This window comes from Motacilla alba, chromosome 28, assembly GCF_015832195.1.
Source record: "Motacilla alba alba isolate MOTALB_02 chromosome 28, Motacilla_alba_V1.0_pri, whole genome shotgun sequence".
In the NCBI taxonomy this organism is placed as follows: domain Eukaryota; kingdom Metazoa; phylum Chordata; class Aves; order Passeriformes; family Motacillidae; genus Motacilla; species Motacilla alba.
This window is the reverse complement of record NC_052043.1, coordinates 3,254,199-3,276,147: the sequence shown is the minus strand read 5'-3', so window position 1 is coordinate 3,276,147 and position 21,949 is coordinate 3,254,199. Positions and strand designations below refer to the sequence as shown.

General features: G+C 62.5%; 2 protein-coding genes across 4 annotated transcripts; one reads left to right on the top strand and one right to left on the bottom strand.

Moving 5' to 3' along the window:
* The first annotated feature begins 1,997 nt into the window (after positions 1-1,997).
* On the top strand, positions 1,998-11,255 carry ZNF414 (zinc finger protein 414). 2 transcript variants are annotated; one of them, XM_038163876.1, is made up of 9 exons: positions 1,998-2,124; positions 6,090-6,226; positions 6,962-7,063; positions 7,142-7,249; positions 7,420-7,525; positions 8,409-8,899; positions 9,264-9,314; positions 9,847-10,002; positions 10,846-11,255. In XM_038163876.1, the coding sequence occupies exons 2-9, from the start codon at positions 6,157-6,159 to the stop codon at positions 10,920-10,922; spliced, it is 1,161 nt and encodes a 386-aa protein (XP_038019804.1). In that variant the 5' UTR covers positions 1,998-2,124; positions 6,090-6,156; the 3' UTR covers positions 10,923-11,255. The 2 variants fall into 2 exon arrangements, with proteins under 2 accessions (XP_038019804.1, XP_038019805.1); XM_038163877.1 differs by lacking the exon at positions 1,998-2,124 and having other exon boundaries at positions 4,836-6,226.
* A 2,923-nt stretch (positions 11,256-14,178) lies between these two features.
* Positions 14,179-21,014, bottom strand: LOC119712617 (acidic leucine-rich nuclear phosphoprotein 32 family member B). Of its 2 annotated transcripts, none has more exons than XM_038164085.1 (7): positions 20,899-21,014; positions 18,265-18,414; positions 17,693-17,815; positions 16,559-16,757; positions 16,145-16,266; positions 15,759-15,813; positions 14,179-14,551 (listed from the first exon to the last, which is right to left on the bottom strand). In XM_038164085.1, exons 1-7 carry the CDS (start codon positions 20,950-20,952, stop codon positions 14,463-14,465), a joined length of 792 nt encoding a protein of 263 aa, XP_038020013.1. In that variant the 5' UTR covers positions 20,953-21,014; the 3' UTR covers positions 14,179-14,462. The 2 variants fall into 2 exon arrangements, with proteins under 2 accessions (XP_038020013.1, XP_038020012.1); XM_038164084.1 differs by having other exon boundaries at positions 16,145-16,263.
* Between the last annotated feature and the right edge of the window lie 935 nt (positions 21,015-21,949).

The window sequence follows — 21,949 nt, the reverse complement described above, 5'->3', positions numbered from 1 at the left end:
GAGCTGCTCCCCTGTCACACAGACCTTCCTCCCCAGCTCAGATTTGGGGTCCAGCGGTGTTCAGGGACCCTGTGTGCTCCAGGGAGGGATTGACAGAGGGCAGAACCTCGCTGGGGTGGGAAGTTCCCTGTGGAATTGCAAACTCCTCACGGCCCCACGCTGCAAATTGTGGGTCCCCCCTCCCCCCGTTATGGGGTTTTTCAGCCCCTGCACTCCTCGGGGTGACTTTCCCTGTAAATCTCAGCTTTTTAGGAATCCTTGCACTGCAGAGTGCAAGAGGGAGGTGTCTGATGTTGTTTTAATGAAAAATAGTGGCTTTGGGAACTCTAGGAAACTCCTTCCTGCCCCTTCCAGCCCTTCCTGGGAATGGGGGGCAGTGGGTGCTGTCAGGAGGATGTCCCTGCTCAGCTCTGCAGGGATGTGGGGTGCCAGCCCAGGCACCCCTGGGCTGCTCCAGAGGGCTCGGGGGGCTCCAAAGAGCTCCGGGGGCTCCCGGGGCTTTGGGGGTCTCTCAGGGGCTTCTGTTGCTGTGAGATCCTGGAGGGACCTGGGCTGCTCCTCGGCCACACATGAGCTGGAGGGGTGCTCCCAAAAATCCGGGGTGCTCCCAAAAGTCTGGGGTGTTCCCAAGAGTCTGGGTTGTTCCCAAAAATCCAGGCTGTCCCCAGGAGCTTGGGATGTTGCAAGGAGCCCAGGGTGCTCCCAGGAGCTTGGGTGTTCCCAAAAACCTGGGGTGCTCGCAAAAATCCGGGGTGCTCCCAAAAGTCTGGGGTGTTCCCAAAAATCCGGGGTGTCCCCAGGAGCTTGGGGTGTTCCCAAAAACCTGGGGTGCTCCCAAAAATCCAGGGTGCTCCCAAAAGTCTGGGGTGTTCCCAAAAATCTGGGCTGTCCCCAGGAGCTTGGGATGTTCCCAGGATCTCAGGGTTCTCCCAGGAGCTTGGGGTGTTCCCAAAAATCTGGGGTGCTCCCAATAATCTGGGGTGCCCCTAGGAGTCAGGGGTGTTCCCAGGAGCTTGAGGTGTTCCCAGAAACCTGGGGTGCTCCCAAAAATCCGGGGTGCTCCCAGGAGGCCAGGGTGCTCAGAGGGCCCTGGGATGCTCCAAGGGCCCCAGCACTTCCCACAGGACTCAGGGTCTGAGCACCCCAGGATGCCCTGGAGCCCCCTGGACCCTGCAAAGCCCAGGGAGGCTCTGAGGAGTCCAAGATGCTCCAAAGCCTCCCCAAAAGCTCTGAAAGCCTCGGGATGCTCCATGAGCCCTGGAATGTTCCAAAGCCCCTGGGACACTCGGCACAGTCCCTGGATGCTCCAAAGTCCCGGGATGTCCCATAGCCCTGGGGTGCTCCAAGGCCTTCAGGAGGCTCAAGGCCCTGGGATGCTGATGATCCCAAACCCCAGGATGCTCCAAGGGCCCTGGGATCCTCCAAAACCCTGGCATGCTCCAAAACCTTCAGGAACTGTTGATGCCTTTCCAGGATGTTTCAAGACCCCCCCCCAGGATGCTCCAAAACCCCTGGAATGTCCCAAAACCCTCGGGATGCCCCAAAATCCCTGGAATGCTCTAAAACCCACAGGGATGCTCCAAAACCCCTGGAATGCTCCAAAACCCCCGGGATGCTCCAAAACCCCCAGGATGCTCCGAAACCCCCAGGATGCTCCAAAAACCCGAGGATGCTCCAAAACCCCCGGGATGCTCCGAAACCCCGGGATGCTCTAAAAACCCCCGGGATGCCCCAAAATCCTGAGATTTTCCAAAAACCCCCAGGATGCTCCAAAAACCCCCGGGATGCTCCAAAACCCCCAGGATGCTCCAAAACCCCCAGGATGCTCCGAAACCCCGGGATGCTCCGAGACCCCGGGGTGCTGGAGCTGCCCGCAGACGCTGGGATGCGGGGTGCGGGGAATCTCCCGGGAAAAGCAGCTGGGGGAGGGGGGGAACGGGGCGGGGCGGAGCCGGGTCCCCCCCCGAGGCCCCCGCCCGCCCTTCCGCACGTTCCTTCCTCCCCCCCGTCATCCTCCTCCTCCTCCTCCCCCCGCTCTCGCGACAGCTCCGCACAGAAAATGGCCCCGCGGCCGCCCCGCCGCTGATGCGCGACCCGGGCGGCGCCGGCCCCGCCGCAGCCCCGGTACGGCCCGGAGGGACCGGGAGGGACCGGGAGGGAGCGGGATCGGGGAACGGACCGGCACCGGGGATGGACTGGCACAGGGGGTGCGGGGGCGGCGGGAGCTTTGCCGGCACCGGCGGGGGTGTACCGGGACCGTACCGGTATGGGGGATGTACCGGTATCGGGGGTACCCCGGCACCGGCGGGGTGCTGGCACCGGGAAGGGAGCACTGGCACCGGGGGATGTAGCGGGCCAGGGCTGTAGCGGTACCGGGGCTGTAGCGGTACCAGATGATGGACCGGCACCGGGGCTGCACCGGGGACAGCAGCGGTACCGGAGCGGGCCCGGGGTACCGGGGCTCTGCCGGGAGCCGGGCCCTGCCCCAGCCCTGGGGCTGCTGCCCGCGGGGGCTCCGGGTCACGGGGCCACTGCCCGTGGGGGGGTGGCCGTGGGTGTCACTGCCCCCTGGACACGTAGCCGTGGGTGCATGGCCCGTGGGGGGCTGCCATCCCCAGAACCCCGTAGCCATGGGGGCTGCCCGGGGGTCACCACTTCTGGGGCTGACAGGGAGCCACGGGAGCCGCCAGCCCTGGGTCCTGACAGGTGCGTGGCCTGTGGGAACAGCAGGACCCCCTCACATGCCGGGATGCACCTGCCGGGATCTGCCCGTGCTCCCTCCATCCCCGCACACCTCCGGGAGCCGCTCTGTGGCTGTCAGAGCCCGCGGCTCCCGGCCTTGGCCGCGGGGCGAGCTCGCCTGCTGCTGGGCTCAGCTTTGTGCAGGCTCATGGCGGGAGCTCCACCGTCCCCGGGTGGCTCCTGAAGGCAAAGTGGGGTCATTCCCATGGGCCATCCACAGGCAGGCAGGTGAGGGTGGGCACCGGGGTGCTGTGGGAATGTGGGGAAATGGCAGCAGGGCTCGGAGCGCTCTGGGGGACAGTGGGGAAGAGAGGCCCGGGCTGAGCTGCCCCCGTGGAGGTGACACTGAGGCCAGCACAGGGCTCAGCCCCTCTGGATGCACCCCCCGGGTTTGGGGTGGGCTCCTCAGGCTCTCCAGGAAGATTCTGAGCAGGGAAGCCCCCAGGGAGGGGTGGCACCCCGGCAGCACCTTTGCCCCAGCCATGCTGGGATTGGGGCACCCATCTTGCCTTGGACACCTGGAGCATCCCTCCCACCATCACCCCCAGCTCGGTGAGGGCTCCCCGCGGTATCTGCAGCTCCAGCAGAACCCTCGGGGTGTGTTTTAGTCAGGGCTGGTGGCCCTGGCACCGCCGGCGCTTCCTCCCCCGGCTGCGCGATCACATGAGCCCCTTGTTCCCTGCCTTTGTCTCACCGCCTGCCGAGGAGCCGCGTTCGGGGGCAGCCTCCTCATCCTCGGGCCTCGGAGATGCTCAGATCGGATTATTTGTCCCATTTGCTCCGCGGGGTGGGTTGAGCAAAGCCTCGGGATGCGGATAAAGCCCCTGGATGGTTTGAGGGGGATGAGCTGTGTTCGTTATTCACCGAATCAGCAGCACAGCCTGCTCGGGGTGATGGGCAGCTGCAAGCATCCTGCCCACCCTCATGGCTGGCAGCCCCTGAAAGGGGTTTTGGGGTCCCTGCTCACCCCACAGGGGTTGGGGTGAGGGAGTTTTGTGTCAGCAGCTTTTTGGGGTGGCAGAAAATAATAATAATGGCGGTAACGACAGCAACAGTGGTGGCTCCAGGTTTGGGGAATCCAGGGCAGGTTTCTGGAGGGGTCCTGCCTCTGGGGGAATTGTGTCACTAGGGGGGTGACACCTCTGGGGCAGTCACACCTCTGGTGACCACGGGAGGTCACTGGGAATGGGGACAGTGGCAGCTCAGCAGCACCTGGGCCAGGGTGTCACACTCAGACAGTCCTGCAGGAGGGGGTTGTTGGCCAGCATCCCATGGGAGGTGACAAATGACAGCAAGATGATCCAGGTGCCACCTGCTCTCCAAAAACCTGGGCTGGGCACAGGGCAGTGCCGCAGTGCTGCCACCGTGTCCTCTGCCATGTCACCTGTGGGGAACCTTGGGGCTGCAGGCCAAGTGTCCATCCTGCCCGCCCTCACAGGATCTGCTCAAGAGGCTTCCCAGCTTTTCCAGAGAAAAAAATCAGCTTACAAGGCATCACTGGGATGCTGCAACAGGGAATGCCACTCTCCATGTGGCATCTGTGATCCCAGAGGGACAGGACGGAGGTTCCAACATCCCCAGGCACTGCTGGCGTTGACCCTGGGGCTCCAGGAGCTCCTGTCCCTGCTGCAGTGCTGGTGGGGAAGAATTTCCAGATTTCTTGGGGAAGCTGTGCTGCCCCTGAGCTCTCAGCGCCACGGCCCTGCTCCCTTTGGGCTCATCTGGAGCCCCTCGGTCCCAGGGCTCTGCCAGGGGTGCTGAGCCAGGCTGGGCCACCCAGCTGTGATCCAGAGGGGCATTTCCAGCAGGGCAGCAGGAATTTTGCTTCACTGCACTCTCCAGCACCAGGGGTTCCAGCTCTGTCGCTTCAGGGTTGGGCACCAAAATGTGGCAGTGCCACAGGGACACTGCCCAGGCAGGCACAGCCCTGCCTCGACCTTTGCAGCATTATCTCCCCCAAAAAGAAGATTCACAAGACCTTTTTTCCCCACCAAACCCCTCATTTCTACCTGATGGTAGAAATAGAACAAAGCTCCATCAAAGCAGGATCTTTCCATGTTTTCCCCATGTCCTGCAGGGATGGAGGATGGAGATGGAGCACCCCCTCCATCCAGGGCTGAATTTCCCCTCCTGGGCCACGAGCAGCCCCAGCCCTGCCCCAGATTCCTTTTTCCATGGCCAACCCCCCTCCATGGCTGGCTGATTCCATCCAGAGGCTGCTGAGCTGAGAAAACAACAACAAAAAAAGGCCCCACAACCCCCAGACAAAGCCAGGAGGCCGGGGGCAGCCACGGGAATAATCCCACATGGATTTTTTTCCCCCCTCCCTGGTTTATTTCCTGCTGGGCTGTGATCCCAGTGTGCTGGGTGCTGCAGGAACAGCTGCTGAGCCCAGCCCTTCCAGGCTGAGCCCCTCGGGGCCAGACCCCCCAGAGCCAAAAGCTGGGAAAATGCCTCTGGAGCAGATGTTAATGGGAAGGATGGGGTGCCCCAGCCAGCAGAGCTGATCTCCAGGAGATTTCCCAAGGAGTTATTGAGCTCCTGGGGGAGCATCTGCCAGTGCTCACTTCACAGCCCCAGCACTGATAATATTGTTGTTATTATTGTCATTATTATCAATACCATCAAAATCAACATTATTATAAATATCATTTCTCTTTTCTCCTTTTTATTTGATCCTTTTGTCCTTATTTTCATCATTGCTTATTATTTATTAGCATTACTAGTGCCATTATTTGTCACCATTTTCTCCCTCAATCCAACATTAAGACACTACAGAGAAATCTCCCAGACCGAGGGGGCTTTCCAGATGGTTTCCACTGGGAATTCCAGTTTGGCTTATCCATGTGGGAGCCTCATGCCAAGCCAGTGTAATTTTGGGCAGGAACCGTCCCCACGTGCCCATCGTTGACTCCCAGTGGGACATGCTGCTCCTCCTGGCTGGAAAACCCTTTGGAATTTTGAGGGGAGCACCCAGTGAGCCCCCCAGCCCTGGCAGCAGCTCCAGCAGTCCCTGGTTTGGCTGTGCCTTGGAGGGGATCCCCTTGGAGGAACCCCCCCAGTCTGGGGGAAATTCTGGCTGCAGTTGCCGTGGGCTGGACACAGCAGGATCCTGGCGATGCCTGGGGGGGATGTCTGGGGGCTTTGGGGACCACGCTGGGCTGGAGAGGCAGCAAGGGACAGTGACAGCTCTGGGACCAGCCCCGGGTGGGAGGGTCGGTCCCAGACCACGGGGCACCGAGGAGGAGGAGGGAAGAGAAGAGAAGGAGGAGTAGGAGAAGAGGAGGAGGAGGAGAGAGTCACTGGCCCCGGGCTGGGCTCTGACCTCCCTCCTGCTCCCGGTGCAGCACCGCCAGGAGGAGCCGCCCTGTCCCTGTCCCTGTCCCCGTGCCCCTGCCCAGCTCCGGCCAGGCCATGAAGACGGAGAAGGACGAGGCCGTGGCCACCTTCTCCCTGCGGGGGAAATTCGGCACGGAGGGGGCAGGTGAGTGCCCTCGGTGGGGCAGGAGCGGGGGAACCCTTTGGTCCTGTGGCTGGGAGGTCCCTTTGGCCCGGGGATGTGCCCAGGTGTGCCAGGGCGTGCCTGGAGGCACAGGTGGCATCACCCAGCGCGTTCCAGCCACCAACAGGCTTCCCTGCACACCTCAGCCCTCCCTAGAGCACAGCCCCTCACACCCTGGGGCTCCGGCCCCTCCAGCCAGAGCCCCGGCCCCGTGTGCCTCTCCTGAAGGGGTGGGGAGGGCAGGGGGCAGGTTTGGGAGAGCAGAGGGATGGGGAGGGCAGGGGGCAGGTTTGGGAGGGCAGGGGCAGGTTTGGGAGAGCAGAGGGCAGGTTTGGGAGAGCAGAGGGCAGGTTTGGGAGAGCAGGGGGCAGGTTTGGGAGGGCACAGGGCGGGTTTGGGAGGGAAGGGGGCAGGTTTGGGAGAACAGGGGGCAGGTTTGGGAGGGCAGGGGGCAGGTTTGGGAGAGCAGGGGCTGGTTTGGGAAGGCAGAGGGCAGGTTTGGGAGAGCAGAGGGCAGGTTTGGGAAGACAGAGGGCAGGTTGGGGAGGGCAGGGGGCAGGTTTGGGAGAGCAGGGGGCAGGTTTGGGAGAGCACAGGGCGGGTTTGGGAGGGCAGAGGGATGGGAAGGGCAGGGGCTGGTTTGGGAGGGCACAGGGCGGGTTTGGGAGGGCAGGGGGCGGGTTTGGCAGGGCCGAGCCTCACAAGCTCTCCCCGCAGGCTGCAGTGACCCACCCGTGCCCGGTGCCCCGGTGCCGGTGGCGGGGAGCGGAGGGACCCCGGCCCCGGAGCTGCGGCCGCTGAAGCGCAGACCTGTCCCAGGTGAGGCCAGCCCCGCCCCGGGGAGGGGACAGCGACAGCCGGGGCAGGGACGAGGCCGACGGATCTGTGTCCTTGCAGGGAAACACTACCAGTGCTCGAGCTACGGCTGCAAACTGGCCTTCCCCAGCATGCAGGAGCTGATGGACCACCTGAAGGTCCACTACAGACCCACGCAGTCCCTCGAGGGTAAGGCCAGGACACCCCCCGTGCCCTTTTTTTGGCTGGGAAGGGGCAGAGCAGGGCTCGGAGCGAGGCAGGGCTGATGGGGGGAGATGGGAGCGGGGCCAGCTGGGAGGTGCTGCGGGGCTGTCCCCCCGGGGCTGGTGCTGAATCTCTCTCCGAATTCCTCTGCCCAGGCAAAACCTTCCAGTGCCCCACGCTGGGCTGCAGCGAGACCTTCCCCAGCATGCAGGACCTCATGGCCCACATGAAGGTGCACTACAAACCCAACCGCTACTTCAAGTGAGTCCCGCTGCTCCCTGTCCCCCTCCGTCCCCTCTGGGGACACCTGGCCAGCAGAGCTGATCTCCAGGAGACTGCCCAAGGAGCTATTGAGCTCCTGGGGGAGCACCACCCAGTGCCCACTTCACAGCCCCAGCACTGATATTATTGTTGTTACTATTGTCATTATTATCAATATCATACTTAATCTCCATTATTATAAATATTTTTACCCTTTTCTCCTTTTTATTTGATCCTTTTGTCCTTATTTTCATCATTGCTTATTATTTATCAGCATTACTATTGCCGTTATTGTCACCATTTTCTCCCTCACTCCAACATTAAGACACTACAGAGAAATCTCCCAGACCGAGGGGGTTTGCCAGATGGTTTCCACTGGGAATTCCAGTTTGGCTTATCCATGTGGGAGCCTCATGCCAAGCCAGTGTAATTTTGGGCAGGAACCATCCCCACGTGCCCATCGTTGGCTCCCAGTCACTCGGTGGGACCTGCTGCTCCTCCTGGCTGGAAAACCCTTTGGAATTTTGAGGGGAGCACCCAGTGAGCCCCCCAGCCCTGGCAGCAGCTCCAGCAATGCCTGGTTTGGCTGTGCCTTGGAGGGGATCCCCTTGGAGGAACCCCCCCCAGTCTGGGGGAAATTCTGGCTGCAGTTGCCGTGGGCTGGACACAGCAGGATCCTGGCGATGCCTGGGGGGGATGTCTGGGGGCTTTGGGGACCACGCTGGGCTGGAGAGGCAGCAAGGGACAGTGACAGCTCTGGGACCAGCCCCGAGCTCACCCATGCGGGAGCCTCCACGTGCCGAGCCGATGTCATTTTGGGCTCTGACCATCCCCACGTGCCCGCCACCAACTCCCGTCCCTATCTCGGCTCTGTCCGCTCCAGGTGTGAGAACTGCCTGCTGCGCTTCCGCACGCACCGCTCGCTCTTCAAGCACCTGCACGTCTGCTCGGACAGCGCCGGCGGCCCCTCGCAGCCCCCCCGGCCCGCGCCGCCCCCCGCCGCCCCCGTGCCGGACAAGGAGCCCCCGGCCAAGCCCCCCGAGGGGCTGCCCAAGCTGCCGAGCGCGCTGCGGCCCCCGGAGAAGGAATCGCCGGCGGACTGTGCCCCGGCGGCGCTGCCCGGCTCGCTGGAGCCGCTGCTGCCGGGGGCCCCCCACCCCTTCCCGCTGCTGGAGCCCGGCCTGTTCGGGCCCCCGTCCTTGACTCGCTTCTCGGGGCCGGCCCCCCCGTCCTCGGTGCCGGGGCCGTTCGTGCCCTACGTGCCCCCCTCGCCCTTCGGGCTGGCGCAGCCCCCGGCTCAGCACCGCCTGCGGCCCTTCCTGCCCGGCCACGGCCCCCCCAGCGTCTCCAACGCCGTCTGGAAGAAAAGCCAAGGTGAGAGCGCCGAGCCGTGCGGGACAAACCTTCTTCTGCTCCCGCCTTGACCAGCGCAGCTCCCCAGGAGGACCCGCCGCCGCCCAGCCGAGGATCCGGCCCCCTCCTCGCCCTCCGGCCCGGCCGCTCCCCCCCCAAAAAAAGCCCCGTCCCGCCGGTGCCACCCCCTGGGTGATGCTCGATTGGGCAAAAGCACCGGCGAGCGCCAAAAAAAAAAACGCCTCCAAATTCTGCAACCTGGCCCTGCTGCTCCCCGGCGTGCTGGGGTGCGAGGCGGGGGGGCCGGGCCAGGGCTGCCCTCCCACGAGTCCCCCCAGGGAGGGGAAGACCTAATGCTTGTCTTGGCCCTCGATTCCCTCCGCAGGTGTGAGTGTCAGCCCACTCCTCCCATGCTTTGGCTCAGGAGTGACTCCAGGTTAGTTTGGCACCTGCTGGGTGGGGGCTGCTTTCTGTCGCTGGGGGGTTTGGGGGGCGGCGGGGGGGGCACAGGGGACGGGAGGTGCCCCAGGGGCACTGCGGTGAGAGCAGAGGGGGAGGGCGGGCTCCCTCCTTTTCGGGAGCCACGCGGAGAGGGGATGCGGCCCAGGTGGGCTCCGAGGCAGGGGGGTTACCGGCTGCTCCCCCCCAAAACCCCCCAGCCTGGCCCCGAGGGCAGAAGCAGCAGGAGGAGGAGCAGCAGCAGCAGCTGCCCGGGCTCCAGTGCCCCCAGTGCCCCCAGTGCCCCCAGTGCCCCCAGTGCCCCCAGTCCGAGCCCAGAACCCACCGTGCCCTTCGCTGCGGGGCGGGGGCACAGCCTGGCCCCCTGCCCCCACATTCGGGGTTCTTCCCTTGGGAAGGCACCCCCTGAGCGAGTGGGGCTCAGAGCGGGGGGCTGCAGCCCCCACAGCCCCGCGGCAGCGCCCGGCTCCGGGCGATCCCTGTGCTTCCCTGCCCGCCCGTCCTTGCAGGGCACTCCTCCAACAGCCGCATCGTCTGGGAGCACACGCGGGGCCGCTACAGCTGCACGCAGTGCCCCTTCTCCACCGCCTCCCGCGACGAGATGACCCTGCACATCGAGGACCACCGCAAGAACCCCCCGCCCGGGCGCCTGGAGGCCGAGATGGGTACGGGAGGGACCCCCGGCTGCCGGGATGCTCGCGGGGCTGGCAGGGATCCGCAGGGATAAGGCACATCCTGCTCCCTCCGGCCTGGCACAGCCTGGCCGGGTTCCAGTCCCTGCTTCCCCAGCCTGCAGCAGTGCCCTGGAGGGGTCTGTGTGCCCCCCCTGTGCCCCCAGCCCCTCAGTGCCCCTGGGGGCTGTGTGTGCCCCCCTGTGCCCCCAGCCCTTGCAATGCCCCTGGGGCTGTGTGTGCCCCCCCTGTGCCCCTGGGGTCTGTGTGTGCCCCCTTCCAGTGCCCCCAGCCCCTCAGTGCCCCTGGGGCTGTGTGTGCCCCCCCTGTGCCCTCAGCCCTCAATGCCCCTGGGGCTGTGTGTGCCCCCCTGTGCCCCCAGTCCTCAATGCCCCTGGGGCTGTGTGTGCCCCCCTGTGCCTCCAGCCCTCAGTGTCCCTGGGGCTGTGTGTGCCCCCCTGTGCCCCCAGCCCCTCAGTGCCCCTGGGGCTGTGTGTGCCCCCCCTGTGTCCCTGGGGCTGTCTGTGCCCCCCCTGTGCCCCCAGCCCTCAGTGCTGCTGGGGTCTCTGTGCCCTCCCCGTGCCCTCTCCATGCTCCCCAACCTCTCCTGTGCCCTGGAGGGGTCAATGTGCTTGCCCTCTCTGTACCCCCAGCCCCTGCAATGTCCTTGGGGGTGTCTCTGTGCCCTCTCTGTACCCCCAGCCCCTGTGATGCCCCTGGGGGTGTCTGCGTGCCCTCACAATGCCCTCCCTGTGCCCCCCAGCCCCTGTGATGCCCCTGGGGGTCCTTGTGCCCCCCCCACTACGAGGTGCTGACACTTCTCTTCCCTCTTTCCAGATTTCGGGGTGGGCCTGGCCCCGTTCCACGCCAAGCTGCCGCCGGAGATGGAGAACTCCCTGTACTCCCAGCTTTGATGCCCTCGGCTCCCAAGGGACTCTCCTGCGCCTCCCGTCCCTCCCCTGAGCCGGGCAGGGGGCACAGCACAGCCCTGCCACGGTGCTGGGACAGGCGGCCCTCCCTGGGGACAGCAGCAGCAGAGGGGCCGATGTTCCCCCTGGAATTTCTCCCCTTCCTTTTTATTTTCGGGAGCTCTCCAGCAGCCGGAGCCGCTGCGTCTCCCTCCCCAAAGGTTTTGTTGCTTCGGCCCCGGGGGCTCTGCGGGGAGCCCGGGAGGTTCTCAGGAGTTAGTGGACTTCTCTGGAATGAGATCTCGGAAAAATAAATGGGAATTGTACAGGAGTGGCAGCCGGGAGAGGCTCTGTCAGTCCCCGTGGGGCAGGGGGAGCGGGGCTGGCACTGAGGAGCCCCCCAAAACCAAAGGAGGGGGACATGGGGACGCAGGGGGTGTGACCCCGTGCTCCCGGCCGGCCCGGCCAGGGGCTGCCTTGGGGAAGGAGAAAGGGAAGAGTTTGGGAAAGGGGAGAGTTTGGGAAAGGGGAAAGGGGAGGGTCTGAGGAAGGGGAAGGTCTGAGGAAGGGCAAGGGCCGCTCCATGCTGCCCCTGCCCCCTGGCAGCACATCCCAGAGCTGGGATCCAGTGCAGGGCTGGAGCCTCTGCCAGCTGCCCCCAGCAACCAGAGCAGGGTGAGACCCCAAGCCCCGGGCAGCCTCCGAGCCTGTCCCAGCCCTGCCGCAGACACGGGGCATGGAATGGCACAGGAGAGCCCCTGGGAGGGGCCCAGGTGCCCAGCCTGGGGGGCTGCACCCCCCGTGGGAGCAGCCTGGGGCTCCCCCAGTCCCGCTCTGCCGGGCCCAGCCCGGCGGGGTGAAAAGTTTGCTGCAAACTGGTTTGAGGGGAGGCGTGCTGGGACCTGCTGGTGCCCACGCCGGCCCTGGCTGGGAGCGAGGGATGGGAGCGAGGGAAGAGCCGGCAGCCCCTGCTCTGCTGCTGCTGCCAGCGCCGGGAGGGGCCGCGAACACCGGGAGAGGGCTCGGAAAGGCACAGTGGCCACCTGGGCAGGGTGGGCACCCCCTCCTCCTGCTGCCATCCCTTCCTTCTGCCATCCTTCCCTCCTCCTGCTGTCATCCCTTCATCCTGCTGCCATCCTTCCCTCCTGCTGCCATCCCTTCCTTCCTCCTGCTGTCATCCATCCCTTCCTCCTTCCATCCCTTCCTTCCTGCTGCCATCCCTTCGTCCTGCTGCCATTCCTTCCTTCCTCCTGTTGCCATCCATCCTTTCCTCCTGCTGTCTGTCATCCATCCATCCCTTCCTCCTTCCATCCCTTCCCTCCTGCTGCTGCCATCCCCCACAGGGGGAGCAGCACCCCGGGATGCCCCGGGGCTCTCTCCCGCAGCCCCCCTGAGCCGGCACCGTGCCCTCCCCAGTCCAGCCCGCTCCCCTCAGGCCCTGATGGATGCCCTGAAGTGTCCCTGAGCTGCTGGGACCCGGCAGCGACAGCACATCAGAGCCAGCACAGGGTCACAGAGCACCCCAAAGGGGGGCACAGCTCAGCCCCCACGCCCAGCTGGCCCCCAGCCCTCTGAGCACTGCCCTGCCTCCTCCAGGGCAGGTGCCACCCCGAAGGCAGGAGGGGGACCCTTCCCGAGCTGTCCCTGCCCCCGGCTCTGTTTGCGCTGGCTGTGGGGGTGCTGGGACCCCACCCCACGGCAGAGCCCCCCCTCTGTCCCTGCCAGCCCAGGCTGAGCCACGCCCAGCCCTCCTGGGGACAGGGGACAGTCCCTGCTCCCAGCAGAAACCCAAACGTGCCCAGAGCCCCCGCTCCGAGCATTCCTGGCTGGTCCCAAGGCAGAGGCAGCCAAGACAAGCTCCATAGCAATGGATTTTTAAAAACGGAAGTCTTTATTAAAATTTTATCCAAATTTTGTAACAAAAGATACAAAAGGGCTGGAGATCCTTATTTCTGGGACTAGTCTGACCAATCAAAACCTGACAGTTACTAGGCTAATATAAAATCCATACAATCTGCTAAAAATGCAGGGAAAAAAATTAAAAGTAACTGCTGCTCTGACTTTTTTTTTTTTTTTAATTCCTTAAACATTTATAAGTTACTCAGTTTGCATTTTACAGGATTAGTTCTTCTCCGAATGGTCACAGCGACTGTACAATGCAAGAGACACCAGCAAAGCGAGCCGGGGAGGGAGGGGGATGTGCTGCTGAACACACCCCACGGCCCCCGGGACGGGAGGGGACGGCTGGAGCCTCGGCCCCGGGGGCACACGGAGCGCCCAGCGGGAATGCCACAAAGTGCCAGTGCTTGTCTGCACCCCCGGGCTGTCCCCACCCCGGGCATCCCCCCCTCCCTCCTTCCCCGGGCCCTTCTCCCAGGGGATGCGCTGGCTGGACACCTCTGGGACGGCAGGGAAGGTGGAATGGGGTTGGGAACGCTGCGTGCACCCGCCTGGCTTCCCCCAATCCTCCCCACAGCGGGGACACGAGGGGGGAGCTGCAGCTCTGCTCCCTGCTGGCAATGGAGGAGGAGGAGGAGGAAGAGGAGGATGCCCAGGCCAGGCTGGCAGCAGGGGCCCGTGCAGAGGTGGCACTGGCTGGCAGAAGGACCCTGAGAATTTCCAGGCTAACACGGTCTGCAGGAGCATCACAGTGGCGGTGGCTGCACAGGCTGTACAGTGTGGAATGAGGGGTGGAGGAGCAGTACCCCCCCAGCTGCACTCCCTATCCCTTCCCAAGGCTGCCGCAGGCTCCCCGCAGCACGGCCACGAGAGCCCCCTCACCTGCGACAGCCAAGGGACGGCTCCGAAGCGGCCATCGGGAAAAATGTTCCAGTTTATAAAATAAAATAGGAAAGCAAGTGCAGGGTTACTGCAAGGTGCATCGCAGAGGTACCAGGTCATGCAAGCAGCCCCTCTCTCCCTCCCTCCCTCCCTCCCCCAAAACCCCAGGCACCCCCACCCCCAGCACTAAAGCATCTTCAAGCATGTCCAGAGATCACATCACCATGATTTCAGATCTGAGACACCCTCAGGATCGTCGAGTCCACGGAGATGAACCAGATTTCGCACCCGAGGCGGCTCAAAAAGCGTCTTCAGAGCCCCGGGCTGAGGGCACGAGGGTGGCAAAGGCCTTCTGTGCTGGCAGGGTGACAGCTGGAGCTCTGGGTCCAGTGTGGCACAGCTGATTTCGGACACACAGATACCCTAAGGAGGAGATTTTTTTTTTCCTCTTTTTTTTTTGATTTTTTTTGGCTTTTTTTTTTTTTTCTTTTTCTTTTTTTTTTTTCCAAGCTGCTGCACAAACCACCGAACGGAGAAAAGCCTTTGGTCATGAGATAGTTGTGAGAAAAAAGTGAGCCTTGTATGGAAGATTCCCCTGAATGCCTACAGTATTCTAAATCTTAAAAAAATATATTGTGGATGCTGCAGCCATACAAAGGGGGAGGAGGAGGAGTGGGAGACAGGGATTTACAGTCTCACACAGACACAATGGGGAGGTTAAGACAAGCACAGTCAGAGTCTGTAAAACTGATTGGCTCGCTGGGATCAGTCATCCTCATCATCCTCTTCGTCCTCTGCATCTTCCTCTCCTTCATCCTCTAGACTTCGTTTTCTCTTCTCCCCACACGGATGATCTGCAAAGAGAGGGGGATTCACTCTTCCAGCCCAGCCCAGGAACAGCAGCTGAGCTCTGCAGCTGGCAGCAGGCACGGGACAGACTGGCAGGCACCGTTTGGGAGCAGATCCACCCTGCCCTGCTCCTCCTGCAAAAGCCTGGGCTGACATGAGACACCAACACCTTCCTCTGCCCTCCAAGCATCCTGTACAACAGCTGAAAAGGGGATTTCTTTTGTTGAGCACCCTCAAAAACACAGCATCTGCAGAAATCAGGCACTCCTGACCAAGCTCAGGGCCCCCTGTGCTGGCACTGCTGAGGCCTCAAACCCTGGGGCAGGTTTGGGGCCCTCCTGACAACAGACATTGAGGGGCTGGAGCATGTCCAGAGACAGGAACGGAGCTGGGGCAGGGTCTGGAGCACCAGGAGCAGCTGAGGGAGCTGGGAAGGGGCTCAGCCTGGAGAAAAGGAGGCTCAGGGGGGACCTTGTGGCTCTGCACAACTCCCTGACAGGAGGGGACAGCCGGGGGGGTCACTCTTGTCCCAGGTAACAAGTGACAGGGTAAGAGGAAATGGCCTCAAGTTGCACCAGGTGAGGTTTAAATGGGGTACTGGGAAAAATTCCTTCAAGGAGAAGGTGGTCAGGCACTGGCCCAGGCTGCCCAGGGCAGTGGTGGAATCACCATCCCTGGAACTGCTCCAAAAAACATGGATGTGGCACTTGGGGAGAGGGCTCAGAGCTGAACACGGTGGTGTTGGACTCAGTATTGGAGGGATTTCCCAACCTTAACAATTCCATGATTCATCCAAGATCACTTGAATTCACACCAGCCACAATATTCTGTCAACTTTCTTCTGAGTGTTCATGTTTGTACAACCAGAGGAGCCTGGCCCCAAGCTCAGATCTGAGAGGGGAACGTGCCCCCGAGAGATTCCCTCACACCCTCCTGGGACAGAAGCCCTGCTCCCGCATGGCCCATCAGTTCCCAGAACTGCTTTTCTAAGCAATTGACCTCTCACTTTTCCCAGAATTACCCAGCATGGCTGGAATTTCATCCCTTTGCCTCCCTGTGTGACCCTTGGTGATGACACTGCTCAGCACCGGCTTGGGCAGAAAAGCTGCAGCAACAACAGCCCTGCACTGAGGCTGAGGAAGCTCCAAAACCACCAAATATTGACTGTTGAGGGAGCTCTGCAAGAAATTGGATTGTTAGGACTCAACTCACCCTCCTCAGCTTCATCTTCTTCATCCTCCTCACCATCCTCCTCCTCATCTTCCTCCTGGAGTGAAAACAAGAGGCTTTGTAGCAAGAACCCCAGTTCCACGAGCAGAAACCCCAGTGAAGCTGGAGGGTGGCAGGAGAAGCTGCTGGATCTCCAAGAGCTCCTCACATCCCACGGCTGGGGCTGCATGGATCCACCACCCAGAGCCACGGAAGCGCCAGGCCAAGGCTGAACTGGAAACTGTCTGGAGTTTGTGACTCTCAGCAGAGCAGAGTGCAGGGAGAAGCCAGAGCGGATGGCAAACTCCTCAGATCTGCCCCCAGAGAGGCTCCTGTGACACCCAGGTCACCAGACGAGGGACACACGTGTGACCTGGTGACAGCCTCACCTCATCATCTACGCCATCCTCCTCCTCTTCACCTTCCAGATCATCGTCTTCATCTTCCTCGTCATCGATGACTTCTTCATCCAAATCATCTTCCTCCTCATCATCCTCCTCTTCCTCGCCTTCTACCAGAAAGGGGGAGGGAGGGAAGTGCCCCAGTTCCCAAACCCAGGCACCTCTCACCCCTCAGTGCTGTGTGAGCAGCAGGCAGGGGTCGCAGAGGATGAGGAGGGACAGCACCAAGCCCTGTCACCTCCCAGCAAGTCCCACTCCCTCCCAGGAGTGGGGAGGGGAAGGGAGAAGGGGTGAGGGACCCACGGCCCCTCCTCCAGTGCCAATCCCATCGGTGGAACCCGCCCAGAAGTGCAAAAGGGGCCATTACCAAGCAGGGAAAACCAGGAGAAAAAAAATCCTCACCTTCCCCATTCTCATAGTCATCTTCCAGTGCATCCCCATCTGCTTCAGGGTCTGAGTCGGGGGCTTCCTGCTCGTCAGCATCGAAGCCATCCAGGTAGGTGAGCTGGGGCAGGAGGGCGAACACGCTCTCTCGGTAGTTGATGAGCATCGTCACCTCACAGTTGAACAGGTCCAGACTGTGGAGGTTTGGCAATTTTTTCTGCAAAAATCAATTCGTTAAGGTTATTTACAGTGCTGTCTGAAGATCAGAAGGCAAGGCAGGGTGGCTGGGGCACTGCCCAGGTCCAGCACAGAGTGGCTCTGCCCCACATGCTCCTCAGATGGAGAGGAGTCACTGCTCCTCTCATTGTGGGCACAAGAAATTTCTGTCCAGCTCCTCTGTCCTGGCTTCCCTTTCTGTAACAAACTCTCTGTGTATTTGCAAATCTTTCTTTCTTCTGAGCAGGCCCAGCAAGCTCAGGAGTAGCTGAGCTGGACTCATCCTGCTCAAAAGATCAAGCAGAGCTCAGGCAGAGCTGCAGCCCGGGTGCCCTTGGCACAGCTCAGCTCAGGCCATCACAGCGGGCACCACGCCAAGGAAAGGAGGAGCAAAACAATCCCAAATTCCTTCTGGAGGGAATGGATGGACAAAACAGCCAGTGAGACAAATGCCCTGTGCCAGACCTTTCAGGTGTCCCTCACAGCATTCCTGGGGCAGCTCAGATGGAGCCTCGGAGGCCTTTTCCAGCCTCATTGACCACTGTGGGAATGGGAGCCCTGCAGTGACAGCAGAACCTTCAGGCTGATGGCACAGATGCCCTCAGTGCTGTCCAGTTACCTCATTCCATGACACCCCAGGTGCCACCTACCTCCAACTGCCTCCGACCCTTTCCCGGTCCCTTCTCAGCTGGGCACTGAGCATCCACAGTTTTACTCATCCAGCCCCATTTCACGCTTCTTTTAGCAACTGGCTGCTGCTTTTCCAGACTGAGGAGCCATTAACTACTGGCCCAGCCTCAAACTGGGATCAAATCTGTTCCCATCAGAACCACGAAGTGCTGTTGGAACAGTTACCAAGACGTTGGATTCCTGCTGCACAGACCCAATCCCCAAAGGAAAAGCCATCCCTGGGATTCCAGCACAGCCTCCACTCACCAAGGGCTCCAGGGTATTGATGTCTTTGATCTTGTTGCCACTTAGGTTCAAGTGTGTCAGGTTAGGAGTTTTCTCTGCTAGAACTTCAAGGCCACCAGAAATCCTATTATCACTCAGCTCCAGCTGAAGGGAGGGAATATCACACGGTCACCAAGTGTTTCAGCTCACGATACAGGGAAGGAAACTGCACTGAGAACTGGGCTACAACGAGCACCCAAATTTCAGCTCGCAGAGCAGCAGGTCAAGTTTGCCCTTAAAACCCTTTCTGGCAGGGGCACAGCACTGCCAGCCACCCCCACGCTGGTAAGTGCTCCAAAATCCAAAATATTTATGGTGTCATGAAGCTTCTGACAGCAGTACAAGAGCAGAAGAGCAAGACAGGAAGGGCACTAAGCACCTGAAGAGCTCAGAAGGGTTTTGCTGCACATTAGAACCAACCCCTCTCACTTGCTCAGACAGCACACAAGGAGCAAAATTCAATGTATTTTCTGGCAAATACAGAAAAACCAACAGCCACCAGGGGCAGCACGAGGCCAAGGGCTGCTGGAGCCGGGAGCAGAGTCCTGACTCACCTTCCGGAGCTTGTTGAGTTTGGGGAGGTTGGACACGGACAGCAGGTTGATGTTGATCATGCTGAGGAACTCCAGGTTCTCAAAGTCTGAGGAGAGGCCGACCACCTTGCCATCCTCTGAGCGACAGTTGTCCAGGACCAGCTCCTTCACCTGCACAGGGACACCCACAGCTGTCACCACGGCTGCCACCGTCCCCCTGGGCTCCAGGGTGACCTCACCAACAAACCCAGAGCTCTGCTGTGCCTCCAGGTCCTCCTCACTCAAATTTAGGACCTTAAAGCCAAATAACTTCTGGTGACAGTCCCTCACCATGGCTGGGGTTTCACTCTCTAAGCACAAGCCACCAACACACTCCTGCTGCCCCCACCAAGTCCCCACGAGGTCACATCCCAAAGCTCCCTGCACATCAATAAAGCTTTCAGAGTCAGCTTCAGGCTCTGCTCACGGGGGCCAAACGAGGTCAGCTGGGTTTGTCCCCTCCCACTTTGTCCCCCACACCACTGGGGTGCCAGAAAAGCTGTCCCCACAGGACTGACCTCCCTGTGACAGTGTCAGTGAGGTGACACAGGTGCCTGGGCAGGGCTCAGCGCATGAGCTCAACCTCAGGCTGGTGACACAAGACCACTGATGGCACCAAACATTGTGCCCAGCGTGGATTCCACATCCAGGAACCTCCAGGAATTCAGCACATGAAAGAATCAACCCCCCCATAACACCAGGACCACCAAGCACCAGCACAGAACTGCTGTCCCCACACACCTGGGGGGAAACACCCCTGTCCCCCCCCAGACACAGCGCCAGCTCTCACAAACCACTCCCAAAACCTGCTTTTACCCCACACATTCTTGACAGCAAGATGCAAAAATGAGCCTTGGCCAGAAGGCTCGTGGTGCTCTCCAAATTCCTCCTTCGCAGCGCTCCCATTTCACCTCTCCTGCTCACATCAGCCAGCTCCCAGGGAGTCACTTCAAACCACTCTGCCTTCCCAGAGAGAGCCTGGGGGCAGCTGGGCCATCTCTGCCACCTTCACAGCACGAGCTCAGAATGAATTATGGCCCCAAACTTCTCAAGTGGCATCACCGTTTGGGGGTTTGAGTCGAGGCTCTCAGAAGTTCTGGAGCCGAGTGTGTTTTGCTCCCCAACACGTCAGAAAACCGATGTGCTCCAACCACACTGGGACTGTCACCGTGGATGTAAAGGTGGCAAAGGCCAGACCTGGGTGGCTGCTGCTGTGAGGTGTGGGCACAGAGGTGAGCCTGAACTCCACCAGGTCATCATGGAATCCTGGAATGGTTTGGGTTGGAGGGGACCTCAAAGCCCATCCAGTGCCATGGCAGGGACACCTTCCACTGTCCCAGGCTGCTCCAAGCCCTGTCCAGCCTGGCCTTGGGCACTGCCAGGGCTCCAGGGGCAGCCCCAGCTGCTCAGGGTCACCCGAGCCTAACCCAGCCAAGCCCAGCTTTTCCCCAGGCCGGGCTTTCTGATGGCCCAGGACACGCAGCAGGTCCCGGGACGCGCGGGGACACCCAGCCCTGACCCCGCTGGCTCTGCAGTTCCTGGCGTCACTCCACGGGCACCAGGCGCTCGCAGCTCCCCCTGCCCAGCCGCTCTGCTCCGGCAAATCCCCTGGCCGTGCACGAAGCCGCTTTAATCTCCACCCAAAGCCCCGCTCGCCGCCCGTTCCCCCCGTGCTCGGGGCCGCGGCCGCAGCTGCCACGACACCGAGTGTCCCCGGGGCCAGGGAGGGACCGGCCACGGCCCCGCGGGGCGGCCCGGGAGGGGGAGACCGGGGAAAGGAGCGGGGAGAGCCGGGGAAAGGAGCGGGGAGAGCCGGGGGAAAGGGGAGATCCAGGGAAAGGAACGGGGAGAGCCGGGGAAAAGGGGGACCCGGGGAAAGGAGCGGGGAGAGCCGGGGAAAGGGGAAATCCGGGGAACAGGGGAGACCGGGGAAAAGGGGAGACCCGGGGGAAAGGGAGATCCGGGGAAAGCAGCGGGGAGATCCAGGGAACAGGGAGCGGGGAGACGCGGGGAAAGGGAAGATGCAGGAAGGGGCGGCCGGAGCAGCAGAGCCGGGGATGAGGCGGCCCCGGAGAGGGTGAGGAGCGCCGGGCCCGGCCCCGCGGCCGCCAGTGGAGGGGAACGGGCGGCCCCGGCGGCACCTCAAGGTTGATCCCCGCAGCCCCCGAGCCCTTCCCCGGGCGGAGGAGCCCGCGGGAGCCGCTCCGGGCCCGGCCGGGCCCCGCTAACATGGCCGAGCCGCCATGGCCGCCCCGGCCCGGGCCCGCTGGCTGCGGCGCGGCGGGGCCCGGCCCTGGCCTGCCCTGCCCGCTGGCCGCCCCGCTGCCCCCGCGCCCCTCCGCGGGCCGGGCCGGGCCCCGCCGCCGCCTCCAGCGCGGCCCCGGTGCGGGCGGGCCCCGCCGCGCACGTGCGCGCCGCCATGCCGGGGCCGCGGGCCGGGCGGGAGCGCTCCCGCCGCCGCGCTCCGCTCCCGCCACGACCGCCCCGTCCCCCACCCCGCCAAACCCGCCCGGTCCCCGCCGTGCGGGACCCCCGCGGGGCCGCTCTCCCATCGCCAACACCCCCCCCCCCCCCTCCCCGCCCGCAGCACGTGCCGCCCCGCTCCCCCCGCCGCACCTCGCTCGGCTTCTTGTTGCGCAGCTCCAGCGTCAAGCGCTTCTCCATCTCCATGCTCCCGCCGAGCCCGAGCCGCGCTGCGCTCCCGGTGCCGCTCCCGGTGCCGCTCCCGGTGCCGCCGCTCCCGGCCCCGCCGCGCTCGCGCTCCCGCCCCCGCCCGCGCGCGCCGCCGCCCGGCGCAGGAAGAGGCGCCAACGGCAACAAAGGCGCGCGCGCCGCGCCCCCCCCCCCCCCACGGCCCGCGCCCGGCAGCGCCCCCTGCCGGCAGCGCCCTGCACGCGCGCGCGCGCCGCCCCCCCCGGGGCCGCGGGTTCGAGTCCCGGCTCCGCTCGGCCGCGGCCCCCGGCGCTCGCTTCTGTCCCCAGGCACCGTGCTGCCATCTGCGGTGGCACGTTCCGATCCTCAGGCGCCGTGTTCCAGTCTTCATCAGCGTGTTCCGGTCTCCAGAGCTGCATTCACGTCCCCGGGCAATGTGTTCCGGTCTCCAGCACCATGTTCCCATCCTCAAGAACCAGGATTCCTTCTCCAGGGCCACATTCCCATCCTCAAGTACCATGGTTTCTTCTCCAGTGCCATGTTCCCATCCTCAAGATCCAGAATTTCTTCTCCAGAGCCACTTTTCCATCTACAGAGCTGTGGTCCTATCTCCAGAGCCACATATCCAACCCTAGGTGCTGTGTTCCAGTCTCCAGTGCTGTGTTCCCATCCTCAAGAACCAGGATTCCCTCTCCAGAGCCCCTTTCCCGTGTCCAGGTACCCACAGCTCCATCTCCAGACCCATGGTCCCATCCTCAAGCACTGTGTTCCCATCCCCAGGCATTGTGTTCCAGTCTCCAGAGCCACATTCCCATTCCCAGATGCCATGGTTCCATCTCCAGAGCCATGGTCCCATCCTCAAGAACCATGATTCCTTCTCCAGAGCCACGTTATCATTCCCAAACACCATGGTTCCATCTCCAGAGCCACATTCCCATTCCCAGATACCATGGTTCCATCTCCAGAGCCACGTTCCCATCCTCAAGCACGTGTTCCCATCCCCTGGCACTGTGTT

Bases quoted from the DNA above. Each gene is read 5' to 3' on its own strand.
- ZNF414 (XM_038163876.1), top strand. From the start codon at position 6,157: ATGAAGACGGAGAAGGACGAGGCCGTGGCCACCTTCTCCCTGCGGGGG. The intron at 7,064-7,141 runs GTGAGGCCAGCC...GTGTCCTTGCAG, and splicing joins GAAGCGCAGACCTGTCCCAG to GGAAACACTACCAGTGCTCG. The intron at 10,003-10,845 runs GTACGGGAGGGA...CCCTCTTTCCAG, and splicing joins GCGCCTGGAGGCCGAGATGG to ATTTCGGGGTGGGCCTGGCC.
- LOC119712617 (XM_038164085.1), bottom strand. From the start codon at position 20,952: ATGGAGATGGAGAAGCGCTTGACGCTGGAGCTGCGCAACAAGAAGCCG. The intron at 17,816-18,264 runs GTGAGTCAGGAC...CCCTCCCTTCAG, and splicing joins AACTCAACAAGCTCCGGAAG to CTGGAGCTGAGTGATAATAG. The intron at 16,267-16,558 runs GTGAGGATTTTT...CCTTTCTGGTAG, and splicing joins TGACTATGAGAATGGGGAAG to AAGGCGAGGAAGAGGAGGAT.